This window comes from Mastomys coucha, unplaced genomic scaffold, assembly GCF_008632895.1.
Source record: "Mastomys coucha isolate ucsf_1 unplaced genomic scaffold, UCSF_Mcou_1 pScaffold2, whole genome shotgun sequence".
NCBI classification, from domain to species: domain Eukaryota; kingdom Metazoa; phylum Chordata; class Mammalia; order Rodentia; family Muridae; genus Mastomys; species Mastomys coucha.
In genome coordinates this window covers 20,236,037-20,255,340 of record NW_022196902.1, presented here as the reverse complement: position 1 = coordinate 20,255,340, position 19,304 = coordinate 20,236,037, and the positions used below count along the sequence as shown (strand labels likewise).

Genomic DNA, 19,304 nt, shown 5'->3' with positions numbered 1-19,304 from the left:
CAAATTAGAAAGTAATTTTAGGGTAGTGAAAGGACCCAGCATGACACACTTATGGAAACCCACATTTATATGAGGCAGCAGCTTAATTTGTGCTGTGTAGACAGTGATGACTGTGACAGCAGAGTCCCCACTTGTAACAAAGTGCACCTTGATGAGGGAACTGGGAACAGAGGACACACACACATACACAGACATACCACACACACATATACACATACAAAGGCATTGATATACACACAGACATGCATACACACATATACACACCACATACATAATGCATAGGACTTTTTAATTTATGCTCTATTGATCTAAATCTAAAACAGTTCTAAAACAATAATGTAAAAGTGTTTAGCTTTATTAATGAAAACATTTTCTCTAAACAACTACAGTAAAATTCAAAACCTCTAGAATAGTTAATAGTGTTGTTTTATAAACCAGTACAGGATTCTAAGGCTGTAATAGGCAAACTGTGATGGAGATAAATATATATGTATATATCCCACAGGATGAACTCATTTTGGGAAGAACAAAAGAAGTGAATATCATAAGATGAAGAAATGATACTATTTGTACAAATGTTGCCTCTATGGGGGGGGGGAGGCTTATCTAAACCTGTTTTTCAGACAGCACACATAGATGTAAAGAAGCCATAGATCTAAAAGTAGAAGTTTAGACATGCCTATAGGAGGGTTTCTGATGAAAGGTGTGTCTTAGCTATGGATTCTCATTAGTTCTTTAAGAAAGTTATTTTCTATTCTATGAAATGAAAATACTGTAGCTTCTATGCCATTTCTTAAAAAATGGATACATCTTAACTATAAAACTAAAAAGAAAACTAAGTCATCCATATAACAACAATATGCACTGCAATATGGAAATATATGTATAAACTTCTTAGTAGGTAAATCAGAACACACTAACACTTAGAGTCCAACATCATACAGAATGTCACTCAGTGGTAAGAGACTGGAATGTTATATACATTTTGGTGAATGGAAACCCACAAAGCATTATCTCGGTTGGCTTAATTGGTGCATCCTGTAAAATTAGTAAATACAAATTTTATTTGCAAGCAAACTTCTGTCAGATTTCAAATATAAAGCTTTTTTTTTCTTAAAAATATTTACATGAGTTGCCCATGGCTTTAATCCCAGCACTTGACAGAAGGCGGCAGGTGCATCTCTGAATCTGAGACCATAGTGAGATCCTGTTTCAAATTGACTACACACACACACACACACACACACACACACACACACACACACACATACAATTATGCACGTGCACACATGCAGTGGCCCATTCTGAAGTTCAAGAGGGAATACTTTATGGTGTAGGTTCGCTCTTTCTTTGAGGTCATCCTGATGCCAGGGTACACTGATGCAAAGGGTATCTTGGGTGCCTCCTAAAACCTATGAAGTTGCTATTCCATGCCCTACTGAGAACCAGTGGCCTTGCCAATAACAAGCTGTTATGCAGTGGCCATGTGAACCCGGATGACAGAGGGTAGAACATTGTTCTGTTGAGTAAAGAGGAAGAAGTCGCCATGAATCCTTGCAGACACTCCATCCCCTTTTAATAACGTCCGTCCCTTGGTTGTAGGGACAGCTTGCAACCACTGGAGTGATTTCAGAAACATTTCAGTAGAATTGGGACAGCTTTAGTCTGTCATCCCTTGCTGCCTGGACAGCTGCCTTCCGGGAAGTCCCTGCCTAATGTGCAAGCCAGTGTGAAGTTCCCCATGGGCAGCTTCAGCTCCCTAGTACTTAGCACCATGACCTTGGGACAGTCTGGGATCATCTGGACCCAGGGCAGCTGCATGTAATTTTGCCAGGACCTTCTGAGGAGCCAAAGTTTCTAGCTGTATGGCTTTCTTGGCGATAATGTTTTCCATCTGGCAGGATTTCACAGACCCCAGAGTGCCTTGGTATCAATTACTTTCTTAATGCTAAAGAAGTTTGGATAACTCCTGCTAGAGGCCAGATTCCCCTGACAGAGAAAGCACGGGGAGCACAGGTTCTTCCAATCAAGGACCCTTTAAAGGCCCAGGCCTGGGAAGGGGTGGGGACTGCCCTTTCTCCCCAACCCTTGGGCGGTGGCAGGGCAGAGCTGGGAGAGCTGTCTCCTCCTCTTCTCCCCAGCCCCCCCCCCAACCCCTGCAGCTGCTCATTTCAGCTGGGTGGACCCGAGGCAGCAACTTCGTGGGCTCCGGAGGAGTGGATCTTCTCTGGCCAGGATGCCTGCGGCCGCCAGGATCCTCTTGCTCCTACTCTTGGGGACGCTCGGAGACACCCAGACTCAGCGGACACAACAGAGGCGACAGTCCCAAGCGCATCAACAGAGAGGTACAGTCCAGGGCGCCCTTTCCCGGGAGCGCTGCTCCTAACTGACTTCAGCTTGGGAGAAAGAATCGCTGGCAGGGGAACCACTTTCTTGCTTTACTTAGGGCGTGCTCTTCCAGGCACACATTAAGAGTAAGACCCCTGAGAGAGTGGTACAAGGGAATTACCTCCAGCTGAAGAGACACCAAAATCTGCTCACAAAATCCTGGAAACTGGTCTACGGAAAACTTCTAAAGTTCCCAAGGCAGACTTTTTGTTTTATCCAATTGCGAGAAAAAGTTTCATCAAATTAAATTCAGTTCCTGCAGAGGAAAGCTCCCCACCCCCTACCCCCCACCCCCAGCTGTAGTTGAGTTTATCTTAGAACTTTGAGTTAAGTATTTGTTTTCTTTTAACTTTAAGGATCTTGTTTCCAATTATTTACATAAAGTAGTTTAACATCTGGCTAACACCTCCTCTCTCACATTTGTGAAACCTCTGGCTCAAAATAGACTAGACTTCTTTGTATTCTCGGACTCCAGCGGTCACAAACACATCTCAGGAGCTTTGATGAACAATTATTAATGCAGCTAAATTATTCTTATCAAAGCATTCTTTTGCTTTTGTGCATATATTTATTGAAAAGCTTGGGAGTGTTTAAAGAGTTATCAGAGTTTGTACAAGATGCATGTATAGCACCGAGAAACATAATTTGTAACCCGTTCTTCCAGCAAACATTTTCCAAAGCTGAAAAAACTTGAATCAAAGTAAAAAGTATTTTTACACTTTTCAGAAATATGTTAACTTTGTTTCAGAGGATTTCTCCTCAAAAGTGCAAAATTTAGAGGAAAAAGCTTTAGGAAGTTGCATGAGGCTGAATCTGGTAGAGTAATTTTTCTTTTTCTTTTTCTAAATTAACTGGAACCAAGCCAGGTTAATAGTTCTCATGTTGTTCTTGTTCTAGTCTAGCACTTTGCACAGGACTGTTTAAGAGGATATAATAGACAGCATGAGCTCCTCATCATGATCTCTGGTTAGACTTCCTAGAATAAAAAGGACTCAGTGCTCCAGATAACCTCCTATTTTTGCAGAGGTGAAATGGGGTCAGTGTGGTGCAAATAATAGAATTACTGAGACTGTGCTTTGGGGAAATATCCTTGGCAGTTGGTTTGAAAAAAAATGCTACATTTAACTTTTGTCCTTTCTTCATTGTGCTTAACAATAGGTGGTACTTTAATTCTGCTAGGTAGCTGGGAGAGAGAGGCTAGGTCTTTGTACAGTCCTCCACTTGGAATAAGGCCAAAGCTGCCACTCTGAAGTGTAGTACCATACGGAGTTCCTGAGCATTCTCTCTGGACATTCATGTCTGTATTCCCGCTTGTGCTCTCTTTTTACATTTATTGTTTTATTTATTTATTTATTTATTTATTTATTTATTTATTTATTTGTAGTGGGGGTACACACATGATGTGGTGAATGTGTGTGGTCGGAGTTCAGCTTGGAGAAGTCAGAACTCCTTCCGCCCTCTGTGTTCTGAGTATAAAAATCATGTCATTAAGTTTGGGCAAATACCCTTAGACAAGGAGCCGTCTCCTCTCTCCTCGGGGCTCTGTTACTGTCTTTCTTATAGCCATTTGCAGTACATTTGGAGAGTGGGTCTAGGATAAGTGATTTAAATTTATTAATAATAAAAAGTATATTTAAAATATATTTATGATGGTTTAAATTAGTGTAATGCTTCATAATTTAATGTACTTTTGAAGCAGTCATACCCTTGGATCACAAGATCTACTTTCATCTTCTGTTGTTATTATTCCCACAGGGCTAATTTAAAACCTAAGGCTTGGAGTAAAAGCTATGGAAGTTCACATAACTGATGAGAATGCTGTTGTTTTCAGAAACTGAAAGTACACGCAGTATAGTTCATATTCACACTACCTTTTCTTGGGGCCATGGTCTCTTTCTTTTCCTTTTAGATATTGATATTGCATACCAGTAATAGTCACTGAATATGGTTTGAAAAAATGTTTCTTGGCTAACATCAACTTCTCTAATTTTGATTGTATGTACCAGCAATGACCTGACATTAACTGTGAAAGATTTTTGTCTTCCCTTATAGACCAGTGCCAGTTTACTAAGGATGTTGACTTGTTCTGTATTTAGACAGTAACACAGTGCTTCTCAACCTATAGATTTGTGACTCCTTTAGAGGAGTGAATAACCCTTTCACAGGGGTTGCCTAAGACCATTAGAAAACAGATCTTTACATTATCATTCATAACAGTAACAAAATTACAATTTTGAAGTAGCAACAAAAATAATTTTATGGTTGAGTGTCTATATTAAAGGGTCACAGCATCAGGAAGGCTGAGAGCCGCTGCTGCAAACAGAATTAAAAACAAATTTTATTTGTTTGCCTCTCATTTTTCTTAAAAATATTGCATAGTTTCTACAGAATACTTAGTTGTAGTACAAATATCATTGATTCAATAAGTTTGAATTTATAAAGAAAAAGTTTCACTCTCCTATTAATAGCAACAACATAGAGTGATTGAGTCAAAGTGAATTTACCTTTTAGCACTGGAGAAAATAAAATGCTGTCTGATGTTTACATGATTAGTATGTAGAAGTGAAATATAATAGTATCTGATCTGCAGTTGAGGGAAAAAAATGTCACATGAATATTGTACAATGGGTGAGATCAGTCTGGTAGTATTCCAGCTTTCCTTCGCTCCTCTGTCTTGATATGCCGTTTAAGTTAACAGAAGGCCAGTTAGTTTGAAACTGATCTGTTTAAATTTTGTTGGTGGTGAATAACATGTCCAGAAATTTCAGAGGTCTCCATTCTGTAGAATCTGTATGAAATTCATTTATCATTCATATCCAGATGCTAAATGATAAAGTCTCTTCTGGAAATGTATTATGCCCATTATCTCTACAGTAATGAGGAAGAAAATACAAGTGTGAATTGCAACAGTTTCAATGTGAGTATATAGTCTGGAACTGTGGCGGAAAAGTCAGCTTTCATATAAACATAGGAACAGACAAGGTCAGTAGAGTGAAGTCCCCGACAGACAGATCCACAGGCAGGGTAACAGTAGTTATCTGTCTGTCTGCCCTGTGGAGGATGAGGAGGGAGGGGAAGGAGAAGGGGACATGGGGAAGAGAAAGAACAAGAAGAAAAAGATAGAAAAAGGAAGAGGAAAAGGAGGAAGAGGGAAATTAGAGGAGGAGAAGGAAAAGGAGAAAGTGAAGGGAATATAAAAATGTCTTCAGACTTTAAGGGATTGATACATGGAAAGGATTGACAGAGCCTTTATGAATTGAGTCCACAAAAGAATATGAGAAGTTGAAAGGTTTCGCTCTAATAAAAATGGGAATCCTCTTCATCTGACATGTTACCCTCACCAATCATTCTGAACAGTTCAGCAACAGCTGGGTATTCCTTGCTTCTGAGTATCCACCTGGTGGTGAGATGCCCAGCATGCCAAGTGTGCCCTAGGATATCATGCTCTGAGGAGAGGAAGTCCCAGCATGTGATGTCTCCAGTCCTATTTCAGTTCCAATGTTCTGGAATTACAATCTATTGTTTTTGGAGTGAACACTCGTATTCCAGTATCTGGGTTCTTAAAAATGTCAACAAAATGTTAAGTGTGTTTAAATGTGTATTTAGATGCCTTCTGGAATTTAAAATAAAAACATGTTTTGGACAAACCTTTCTCATTTTTGGCAAAAATACTTAAACATTTATTAAGGAATTTCAACATCACTAAGAATTGCATGATTTTAAAATATCATGTCTTATAAAGTGCAAGAACAGTTTATAAATGACTAAGATATTGTCACGAGGCTTGTTCTAGTCATAAGCCCAAAGTTTTTTTTTAACCTTTGTTTTGCTACATTTATGACTTGACAGTTTATTTACTGTCCACTGTCCTAATAGTTTTGTAAAACTTCTTCAAAACATATAAAATTGAGAATAAGAACATATTTAAAACCATCTATTATTTATGTATTTAGCTCTCCTATTATTTATGTAGGAGAACTAATAAAGTTGATACAAATACTTTAAATTTCATATATTAATATACAGAGATTACTGTGTGGAGTCTTAAGGTTTTTGTATCCAAGGATATCATGTAAAGTACTGAATTACATCTATTTCAAGAATGTTGGTCATTAAGTAATAAAAATTAGGCATGCTTTTATAGTTCTGTTTCAGCTCACTTCCTTAAATATAATTTAGCTGACACCTTTACCAATGGTTATTATAAAGCCCAATTAGGTAACCCAAAGATCCTAGCCATGAAGTGATGTCATCTTTTATGGGAGGGATTAAGCAGGAGGAATTTCAGAACAGAAGCCTGGGGAGATGGCTCAGTGAGGGGAGCATTAGATGAATAGCAGGAGGATCTAAGTCTGGATCACCACTGCCCTCTTAAAACCCAGGAGTGCTAGTCATTGTCTATGACCACAGTTCAAGGAACTGGAGAAATGAAGATGCACTGTAGGTTTCCTGGGGATCTTTCCTCAGAAGTAAGATGGAAACCAGTGAAGGATGTCAAAGATATTGATCTCTGGCTACCACATGAGCAAACATATAATTTTAACATATATATGTATAAAATACAATGCCACAACTCCCACATTTTTCTGGATAGTTTCTGCTATCCTACAATAGATATAAATAAAAAAGTTTGCTTGATGGTACATTTTCCAACTAAGAGACTTCAGTTTTATTCATCAGAGCAGAGAACTGGTGCTTAATAGACCATTCAGACATCTAGTAAGTAATGAATCATCTTTACAGTCAATGTGCTTCACTTCTACAATTAAAACACTACATCTTTGGGCCCATATAGACAGAACAGGACATGCTGTACACAGGTAAACTGTTAGCATATCTCATACCTTTCTTTATACTATGTGTCAAGATCAGAGGACCACACATCTGTCCACAATGAAAGCAGAGTACCTAGTAAGGCCCAAACAATGGCAGAATCCTTAATCTGGACCATACACTGCAACCTCAGTGAGATAGCTGCTGTAAGTTACAGAGAACAAAGGATGTACCACATTGGTGCTTAATTCAAGTCACTGTAGTTCTCTAGTGTCAAGAGTTCTACTTTGCTTTTGAGCCAGGCTCGAAAGCGAGCCAAGTAGAGAGGAATTATTAACTGTTATTATTGTTATTATTATTAATTACTGTCACGCCAGGTCACCTGCCAAGTTTGCAGGTCTTAGTTCAGCAGTTTAGAGGCTAACAAGCTTGTCATTGCTCAGAGATACTATTGTTTTAATACAAAAGATGAAAGATTAGTATTTGAGCATACTTAACATTTTTAAATTTTAGGAAGCAGATAGCTTGATCAGAAGCCCAGGTTTGGTGAATAAAAAGTATAGGATGTAAATTAGAGGAAAATAAAAAACTGATTAGTGCAAGATTCTTGTCAAGGTTGTTGTATATCAAAAAGACACAAGACCTTATATTTAGTTGGGATAGACATCGGGTGACAGGAATATGGTGAATACATGATGAAGTAACAAAGTCATACATAAAAGCAGATTACAGTTGATGATAAACACCCTAACAAGAATACAAGAGAGATGAGGCCCTGGAAGAGCAATGAGATTGACTGCTATTGTAAATGGACTGGGAAGAGTTGATCTCATGAAGGAGGTCAACTTGAGCAAATGTTGGTAGGCAGAGTGGAATGTCACTGCAGAGATCTGGTAGAAACAGACTCACCAAACAGGAAGCAGAGCTGACTGGGCCACATTAGAAGGTTCAGAGATGTACATGAGCTGGATCACAGTATAGACCATTTTAAGGATCTGGTTTTATAGTCTAAGTACATGAAGTAGATCACAAAATATAGGCCATTGTAAATATCCAGCTTTATAGTCTAAGTGAGAAGAAATGGTATAGGTTTTGGTCATAGTTCATAAAGGAAGGACATCATACTTACATCATTTCTCATGTAGACACAGGTCACTGGGACTAGACCCAATATCCAAGAATAAGATTTTTTTTTCCTCATTCCTTGTCCTGCATGTTCTGTGCATGGAGGATATTAAGTGATTCCATGTTGTAGAACATTCTACCTCAAAATGTTTCTTGCTATAAAACTCAGACTCCTAATCTGACATTTTCTTCCTTTAGTCGTCAATACTGTCTCACAATTCGAAGTGTGTCAGTGCCTGCCTTCACAAATGCTTTGTAAGGGATATCCACAGCTATCTCTATGTTCTGCCACTGTTCTCAGAAATACGCTGGAAGCTTCTAAGGGTAATTTGATCTTGTTTTCACTTTAAGACAAAGGTAAGGTATCTTCAGTCCCACATAGAGTCATTTGTTCTTTGGAGTCCCCTTTACTATTTATTATCTATTTCAATATCAAAGCTGAACATTAGACGTCATGTTAAAGTGACAGAAAGATACATTGATCTGCTGACCTCTTTTATGAAATGAACTTTGAAACATTCCCTATCTTATTAACAGAAGTTTATTCTCTGTTCTGTTTCGATTTTTATAAATACTTTAAGAAGCACTGTAAATCTTACAGTGACATTTGGACCAAAGTAATGCGATTTGGGCATGATTTAATTCTGTCATTGGAGACAAAAGTTACATGAAGAAAATTGCTTAGCTTTTCCCTTACGGCCTTCTTTATTTCATTCTCCTTTAGTGTCCTGCTTGAGACTAAAATGTGGTAGTTGAAAGAGATGATTTTAGCATTACAATTTTAAGAAGACATAGGCAGAAAATTTCACTTACCTTCTTCCTATTAAAGGGCATTGTTACCTATGTTATGCTTCTGAGACGATCTGGACTTACATGGTGAATTAAAGCTAAAGACTTGTCAAAAATGCATAACAGAATAATTTTTCCCTGAATCCTCTTTCATGTTGTTTTTGTTTTTTGATGTGAGGATTCAGGAATCCCAACTTGTCTTTCAAATTCTATATAACCAAAATTGGACTTGAACTCCTGTTGCTCTGCCTCCACAGCCCAGGCACAGGGCTCACAGGCGCAGGGCTGCCACACACCTCCTTGCATTCTCTTGAGTGAAATCCAAGGCTATGACCCTCAGGGCCTCACACGGGTTAACCAGGTCCCTGCTGCTGAGAGGGACACGTCAGCCTTTGAATACAAACTTTTAATATGGAGAGTAGTTTTTGTTATATCTTTGTTTTTATTTGGAGACATGCCACTTAGTTAATGATCATGAAGTCAATTCTATTTGTGGGTCATTCCTCAGAACACTATAAGAAGCTTAATCTTTCTCAAAGAGCAAACTTATCACGCAAAGTCTGAATCCTGAACACTGTTGGCATGCTGTGGTGCCTTGCACTTAGGGATGGAACCTTGTGCGAGGCTGCAGCGTTTCCCCAAATATGTCCTTTCTGCTGACTGAGCTGCATCTCTCCCCAAGGCTCTCCATTTAACTGCTCTTGGTTGCCAGATGGCTTAATTTGGTATAATAGTATTTAGTAGATTTTGTGCATTAGAATATTACTTGCACAATGGGGGTATCTAGTGAGTTAATATAATTATTCTCATCTTGTGTCCTCCAGTCTGTCAGGGACAAAGAACAATCCTAGTATAATTTTAGATTAAGGAATTCAGTTTTGTTCTTCTGATTTTATGAATTCTAAGTCATCATCCCTTTTTAAGTTTTAGATTTTTGTGTTTTATAAGATAAATTAAAATCATTTCTTGGGGCTAGTGAGATGGCTCAGTGGGTAAGAGCACCGACTGCTCTTCGGAAAGTCCTGAGTTCAAATCCCAGCAACCACATGGTGGCTCACAACCACCCATGAGATCTGACACCCTCTTCTGGTGCAGCTGAGGACAGCTACAGTGTACTTATTTATAATAATAAATCTTAAAAAAAATCATTTCTTTCAGCCATGCAGTGGTGGCATACACCTTTAATCCCAGCACTTGGGAGGCCGAGGCATGCAGATTTCTAAATTCGAGGCCAGTCTGGTCTATGGAGTGAGTTCCAGGACAGCCAGGACCACACAGAGAAACTGTCTCGAAAAAACAAAACAAAACAAAACAAAAAAACCCTTAACTTCTGTGAGTTATGTTATTCTAAATAGAAAACAGAGTCACTAGACCTTACTCATTAGTGGCTATCTTTGTGTAAACTACATATACTACATAAAACCATGTGAAAATATAAACGTAGGTACTAACTAAAACTATGTATCAGTTTAATGATCTATTAATTTTGAATCTCTAACTCTCTAGGGCTTGGATTGTCCTACTATAAGAAAGTATTAATTGGTTCTTTATTGGCCTTTCTGGAATCAGTTCTGCAGGCTTCAATCAATAGTATTCACTATGAAATTAATTAAAATGCAAACACTTGATTTGTAAATGCCAGTGTATGAAGGAACAAGAGTAAAAACATATCTACTTAAGAATCAGAGACAGGTTAGTCTAAAACTTTCTTCTAAAGAGAAGGAAAATTTTCCAACTTCATAACAATATGCAGACTGCCCTTTCAAGGCGACCTAGTGAAGACAATGTGTCAGTTGCTTACATTTCTGCTGCATAGGCATGCATACAGACCTAAAGCTGCAGGGACACGTGCACATATCTTGAGAGCAATGGGCATGCATACAGACCTAAAGCTGCAGGGACACGCGCACATATCTTGAGAGCAATGGGCATGCATGCATATCTCAAGTGTTACTATCTGAACTTTTCTGTGATACAGTCTTTAATTAGTACGTTTAGTATATTTAATATATTATCAATGGACTTATGGTCTCAACTCAGTAGAGTTTTCTAATCTCTTTGTAGGGTATATATTTTTGTGTCTTTCCCCCAAGTCTTAATAAGTGTCACAACTCCCAGGCTCATTGCTTGATGTTCCTTTTGCAATGATTAAATTAAGACTTAACTTATAAGGAAAATACAAATTAATACATTTTATCATGTGTCAGTTACCTGTCAGGAGGTTTTGTAAAACACTAAGCATATATTAACATCTAGTGGTTCCTCAGTAATATGAATTAGTCTAAAGGTTGATATGGTGCCAAGAAATTCTCCAGCTCAACAAAATGCTTTTTCTTAACACTGTGGCTAACCAAATTCACCAAAGACAATTTGTGAAAGAATTTGGTTCTGTACTTGAGGAAAGAAATGTATGAATTCAAATATAATTAGAATTTCTACTGTTGTAGTCTGAACTTTGTATCTCGGCCTGTAATAATTACTTAGTACTGCCTGTCTCCAGATATTTTCAATTTTCACACTGGTTTTCTGTTTTAGAAATAACTCTGAGAGAAGCAGCATGGACTTGGAAGATGACAATAATTAAATTGATAGAGAAGTCACTATTTAACTAATATCAAAATTGTGGTAGATGAAGCTTGTCTTATTAGTAATATAATCACGCTAGAAAATTCATATGAAAGTGATTGGTAGCGGATCAGTGATTATTCTTACTTTTTTCTGTTGAGCATAGGCTCAACAATGTTTTTAGCACAATAAGTATAATTTTGCTTATAAATGCAAAACATTCTAAAATATTTCTGTGTATGCCCAAAACTATCTCACTGTAGAGGTGCTGAAAAATTATGTCAGATTACTCTGGCCACCATGTGAGATAACAGGAAACACAAGCATCAGTAATTAACTAATCTTTATGTCACTCATTCAGTGTGAGAGTGACTTGAAACAAACAACATGTAGACATTTTGACGACCTTTGACTCTGTGTTTTCTGCAGTTACAGGTGAGTGTTGGTTTTCAGTATCTCTCAGTTTTAGATACTTGCTAATGAAGTATTGATAAAGCCGTAAGTGCATTTAGAAAACTACATCACAAAGTATATACCCTTGCTTGACATATAATTTGGTGAGATGTAGAAAATATATACAATAGAAAATATCTCACTGCAGTTTGTTTATATTTTTGTCAAAGAAAAGTAATTGTCTTGAAAGATAATTTGGAGAGGGAGATTTAAAAACTATTATATATTATATAATAAATATAAATATTATTTGTACAAAATAATGATTTTAATTATGACCTTTTATAGATATATATTGTACATTGATTATATTCATTTTTCCAATCATCTCCTATTTCTTTTCCACTTTGTCCTTCTTATCCTCAAATAGTTCCTTTCTATTTTCACATCTTTTAAAAAATCTGTATTATTCCATTTTTCTTGGGCCATATCCTAATAACACAAAAGGTAAATTGATATGAGAAAAAAATTTAAGTGTAGTTATTCCACCTTTACTACTTTTGTAAAACATTCTAGAAACATTTTATGCATATGTGATGATATGTTTTATAATCAAATGAACATTCTTTCCCCCTTTTTATCATATAGCCTTTATTATGTTGGGATATAATCTTTGTATTCTGATTTTCTTCAGAACTTCATTTTAAATTGAAAATAGTTTTTTTCATACAATATGTTCTGATTATGGTTTCCACTTCCCCCAACTCCTCCCAGATCATCCCCATGCCTCATCCATCCAAATTCACACCTTCTCTTGTATTTAATCATTAAAAATACATATTTTAATAATAATAACAGTATGAAATTAGGTGAAATAAGAATGGAGAAACCATAATAATATAAAACAAACAGGACAAAAAGCCAAACCAAAGAAAATCACAAGAAATACATACAGATTCAGAGACATATATATTCACATACACAGAAAACCCATAAAAACAAAATTGAAAAACATAATACATAAGCAAAAAACCTTTTGTGTAAGATACACAAAAGCAAAAACCAACAAAACAAACAAAAAACCAAAAAACCATACATACTTTGATACCAAACAAACAAAACAAAAATTATCAAAGGTGTATGTGTGCGCGCATGTGTATGTGTGTGTGTGCATGTGTGTGCATGTGTGAGTGTGTGTGTGAGTGAGTGTGTGTGTGCACGCATGTGTATGTGTGTGTGTGCAAGTGTGCATGTGTGAGTGTGTGTCTGTGAGTGGGTGTGTATTTGCTACATAATCCTTGACATGGAGCCTGCTGCTAACAGTGTAGTTTGTAGATACACTACAAGTGTGGTTTGTATATGCAGTAAGACTCCATTAGAGAAACCAAATTTTCCTTGTGAGCAGTTATCTTAAGATAGCTTTTGGTTTAGGGATGAAGGCTTGTGTTCATTTCTATTCTCAGCGCTGGAGCCTCATATGACTTAGACCTCTGCAGGCCCTGCGTACACTGTCACATTCTCTGTGAGTTCATAGCTATATATGTCCTGTTGTCTCTACAAAGCCTTGCTTCTTTGCCTTCTCATCCTCACTGTCTGTTGCAATGTCTCTGCCTTCTCTTTCAGAGCTCTCTGAGCCCTGAGGGGAGAGATTTCATACAAACATCCCACTTAGGAATGGGTTTGCTCTTTCATGATGTACTGCATCCAGATGCAGATCTCTGTATTCCTCTCTGCACAGGAAGAAGCTTCTTTGAACATGATTGAGCAAGACACTAACCTATGAGCATAGCAGAATGTTGATATGAGTCATTTTATTGCTGTGTTTCTTTAGCAAATAGTAGTTGATTTCCCTAGGTCCATAGCCTATCTAGTATCAAGCTCATGGCAGTCTGAGCATGTGAAGCATGGGTTGTATGTCATGGACTGGTTGGTTGCTACCACAATGTCTGTGCTGCTATTGCATCAGTATAGCTTGCAGTCGGGCTATCATTGTAGATAGAAGGGTCTATAAGTGACTTGGTGTTTACCTTTCTCCTTTGGTAGCATACAGAGTACTTTCTAGTGCCATGAATAGCAGTCAGTAGGCAAAGGCTCTATATAAGCACCAGCTTTTGCTTATCTGTCTTCAGTGAGGTAGGTAGGTGATGTCTTCAGCACTTTCACAACTTAGCATCAGTTTGTGGAGATGAGCCTTCACCATAAATTTCATAAGGACCCCTTGACCATCAACTTAATTAGATGTAAACCATTTCAGATACTGGAGGTTTCATTTGCTGGCAAGAGTTATCTTGCTGGGGTTTGTCTCCACTGTTACCTGGTGATTTCAGTTAGATTTCTTTCATATATGTATGGATTTTAAGAAGATCTACTATTCTATTAGTTTTCTATATAGGCCCCTCAAATGGTTTCTAGCTTTGGATGTTCCTTGCTGTATTTCCGCCTTCATCCCTCCTTCCCCTCCTCTTCACTGTTTGATCTTCCAGTTCCAGCAGCCTCCCTTCATCCATCACTGTTTATTCTCTTTTTCCTTCCTCGGGAGATCCCTCCCTTCATGCTAGTTTATACATAACATCTGTGGTTATAGGGGTTATAGCTTGCTTATTGAAGACTTAATGGCTAACATCCACTTGTAAACAAATACATACCACATTTGTCTTTTTGTGGCTGGATTACCTCAGTCAGGATGACTTTCTTATAGTTCCATTCACTTGCCTACAAAGTTCATGATTTCCTTTTTTTAACAGCTGAGTAATATTCCATTGTGTTAAGTGTACAACAATTTCTCTATTAATTAAGCATTCCTTTTCATTTCTTTTTATTTTCCTCCTTAACCTTATGCAGAATGTTTTCTGCTCAGCTTTGCAAGATTGATTTTATATACCATGTTCTTTAAATGGCATTATCTTAGACATGTTGACACAATGGAATTCCAAAGCTTCTCACCACTTCAAGTTGGCAAATGTTTTATTCAGGTACTAATTCCTTTGGAAGCAACCTTTTTCTTTCCTTTTTTCTAAAGTGCCTACTGCGATGTTAATATTCACTTAATTGTGAGTTAATTTTGGTGACCTTTCCTGTGAGTTCCAGGATTTATTATGTCTTAAGATCTTCTTGGTAAGAAAGGTTTAGGAAAATAAAATTTATTTTATCTCAGTAGATTATTAGCAAAATAATAGGACATGAGTGATGTTGGGTAAATTATTCTGCTTCTTTCAAGCATTGTCTCCATCTTTAAAATTGTGCTAATATTAATAGCCTTTTTAGTTTAGTCTCAGAATTACAAGGAATCAGGAGCTTGAATCATATAAGAAGAAAATGATGGCACCATTATTCAGTCTTTCCTCAGTATGTTGTTATCAAGATTATCAATTAGCATTTTGACTTAAGACAAGTAGAGCTAGCTCATTTGGTTCTAGTTTTCATTGCTTGGAGGTAGTCACCTGATGCTCTAAATCTCCGCTGTTTCAGCTGATACTGGTGGTATCACTTCATGTCATGATTTGGCTGGTTGCTTGGCCTTGCCAAATTAACATTTCTAGCACTGAGTTTAAGTACTATGAGTTCCTGTATTTCCATTCAGTTTAGCTTTCTTTAGCATAGAAAATAATACCACTACACACCTACTGAATAAAATCAGACTTTCTTCTTTTCTTTACCTCTAATCTAAATCATGATTACTTCTGTCATTATACAAGCAAAGGTTACTTCATGTGCCCCACACATTTTTGTTCTTGCTGTAGTCTGCATTGAAGTATTCTTCCCTTGCCTATGAGGCAGAACAGTTGCTATTTCAGTCTTTCTTTTGCGCAAGTTATAATCCACTTTCCAGGGAATAGCCAGAGTGAGCTCTGAAAAGAGAAAATCATATTAGATCTGCCTTCTCCAAAAATGTCCACAGAATTCCAGTTTGATAAAATAAAAGCCCCATGATTTACCAAATTAACTGTAAGTGAGTCCCTATGTCTTTTCTAATGACAAACTATTCTGTTGTTGTTGTTATTTTCCAGTAGCAGTGTGGACATTTTCCTATTGTTCAAATGTGCCAAGCTTCTATTCCATTCTGTTGCATTTTGTTCCATACATAGTTCCCTCAGCGTGGATTCTTCTATTTATGTTTCATCTCTTCCAAGAACTTTTCTGAGCATTAGTTTAAATTACCTCTTATAGTGCATTTATCTTCCTGTTATAAATTCTTTAGATAGCTTAATGTTTATTTAGAATGACTTAATTTCTGACTTTCTATCTGTCTTCTGTCACTATTAGAATGGAAACTCTAGATGAACCTTCATCTCCAGAGCCCAGGTGATACTGTGCATAAATATTTCTTATGTTGAACAGGGATGTGTTTAGTGTCTTCTGAATATTATTCCATGACCTAAGTCAACATTGGAGTCACATAAGCAAAGAATTTCTTGCTTATGTTCCTGGTATGGAATGTAAAGAGAGACCAATCCAGTCATATACTCACTCATCCATAACAGCCTCTTATAGAAAGTTAGAAGGGTTTTTAGTCAATTAGTTTTCTTCCAGGGGTTTTAGTATTTTAACAAGCAAAATAATCTCACAAATTTATAATGATAAAACTTTATTTGTTTGCTTATTCATTTTTTAGCAGTTTATCTCTAGCTTAGTGTGACATGTATTAGGTGCCTAAAAGAAAAAAGAAGTGTAGCAACGATATGAGTAATTCAGTCTTACCACAAAATGTTTCTTTCCATTTTATTTTCCCTGAGGTTTGCTATCTGGATGAGTTTATATAACATATAAACTTCCATAAATACACATGTGTACGCAGCTATGAAAGATGCACTACTCCTATGGTGAGTAAAGCACTTTAGAGACCGAGGCTCCCTTACATCTTGCTTCTTGGGTTATTTTTTTCCCTTTGGACATTCCAGTGAGAATTAAACAGCTTTTAAGCTTTGAATGAGAAATGAAGATATCTTGGCTTAATCAGTGCCATTAGGTCCTTGAAGCTCTTTTGGATAAGAATTGCAATGCATCAGATCATAATACCCATTTAAGATGTAAATTGGAGAGACAGAAAAATAATAATTCACACATACTGATTTGGTTAGCCTCTGTTTTTATTTTTCATTGTTTTTTCTTGGGGGAGTATCTTCCCTCAAGAACCCAGAAAACAATTTCTTAAAGTTTTCACAGAACTGCAGGAACATGTCAGTGCCCGGAACATACCTTTGGTCTTTTCCTTGTAGTTCATAACAATCCAATTGGGTGACTTATGCAGAATCAATAAAAGATTTGAGACTGAAGGTTTTACTTTATTATTGGAGTACTCACCTAGCTTCCACAAATCCATGGCTTTAATATATATCCCTACATAAAACTAGATGTTGTAGTGCATGCATGTAATCCAAGTACTACAGGAGATAGAGGCAGGTGGATCCAGAGTTCAAGTGCAGCCTTGGAAATTGCATGCTAGTCTTGGATTTATGAGACCTTTGCTGTAATAAGAAGCAATAAATAAACTTTAAAAATGTATTCTCCCTGTAATCGAAGGTTATCAACTAGACACAGTGCCCTCATTTCTCAAGTGTGTGTTGTTGCTCAGCACACATCAAAGTGATTACCCACTTTATGATTTTACTAGATTACTTTTTTATTTTTATTTTTTTGGTTTTTCGAGACAGGGTTTCTCTGTATAATCCTGGCTGTCCTGGAACTCGCTCTGTAGACCAGGCTGGCCTCAAACTGAGAAATCTGCCTGCCTCTGCCTCCCAAATGCTGGGATTAAAAGCATTCACCACCACTGCCCAGCTTACTAGACTAATTAAGCCATAAAACCCACCATTGTTCTTCATTACACAGCCTTCTCTGGATATGATGCTTTTCCTCTTCTACTTTTGAAATAAGGCATCAGCATCATTTTCTCCATATTCTATTGTCTGTCTGGGTCTATCATGTTAACACCATGACCACAATGCATGGCATAAAAATTCTTGATCATTTTATATATTTGTATCCGCATTCAAGCGCTCTTTTACCTAAGCTATTTCAGTCACCTGTATTCATGAATTTAAATCTTTAGGTTACTTGGTTATTGTATTTATGTACTGAGAATGTGCCTCAAAATTAGGTGCTTTTTCTAACCAAATTGAAATTTCTTGTCAAGAAATTCTAAACTCATTAAGTTTAGGCAACATCTTTAAGTAAAAAATTTAAATACAACTAAGTCACATCTTTTAAAATTATTGATTATTATTGTGTATGTGTGTACATACAATATGTGGGTACACATGTCCATGTGCCACTGTGTATGTGTAGAGATCCAAAGTCAATTGTTTTAAAGATATATTTATTTATTTTATATATAGGAGTGCACTATCTGCATGTACACCTACGAGACAAGAGAGAGCATCAGATTACAGTATACATGGTTGTGAGCTACAATGAGGGTGCTGGGATTTAAACTCATGGCTTCTAGAAGAGAAAAGTATTCTCTTAACTACTTTATCCCCCCAGAGGTGACTTTTTAAATTTTGTTTTTTTTTTAGATATTTTCTTTATTTACATGTAAATATCTCCTTTCCCAGTTTCCCCTTCAAAAAACAAACAAACAAAAACAACAAGAACAAACCCCTGTTGCCTCCCCCCTCCCCATGCCTACCACCCCACCCTCTTCCACTTATTGGCCCTGGCATTCCCCTACACTGGGGCACAGAACCTTCACAGGGCCGAATGATGTTTGAATTTGAAATCCTCTACTATACACATGCTTCCAGAACAATCAGACCCACCATGTGCAGTCCTTGGTTGGTGGTTGAGACCCTGGGAGCCCTGAGGGTACTACTTAGTTCATATTGTTGTTCGTTAAGTTCATATTGTTGTTCGTTCTAAGGGGCTGCAAACCCCTCAGCTCCATAGGTCCTTTCTCTACCTCCTTCTTTGGGGACTGTGTACTCAGTTCAATGGAAGGCTGTGAGCCTCTACATCTGTATTAGTCAGGTACTGTCAGAGCCTCTCAGGAGATAGCTATATTTAGGCTGGCTTGTCCTTCCTTCAGTCTCTGTTACATAGTTAATCTCTGCAACTCCTTCTGTGGGTATTTGGTTGGCCCTTTTAAGAAGGAATGAAATATTCACCTTTTGGTCTTCCTTCTTCTTGAGTTCCTTGTGGTTTATGGGTTGTTCTTCCTGTATTCCAAACTTCTGGGCTTATAACCACTTATCAGAGAGTGGATATCATGTGTGTTCCTTAGTGATTGGGTTACCTCACTCAGGATGATATTCTCCAGATCCATCCATTTCCCT

General features: G+C 37.3%; 1 protein-coding gene across 1 annotated transcript in view; it reads left to right on the top strand.

Moving 5' to 3' along the window:
• Positions 1-1,865: 1,865 nt before the first annotated feature.
• Positions 1,866-19,304, top strand: part of Lama2 (laminin subunit alpha 2) — a 668,494-nt gene continuing 651,055 nt past the window's right edge. The window contains exon 1 of the mRNA XM_031380750.1: positions 1,866-2,345. Coding sequence (XP_031236610.1) covers positions 2,237-2,345 — 109 coding nt within the window. The 5' untranslated portion in view covers positions 1,866-2,236. The remainder of the gene's footprint in view (positions 2,346-19,304) is intronic.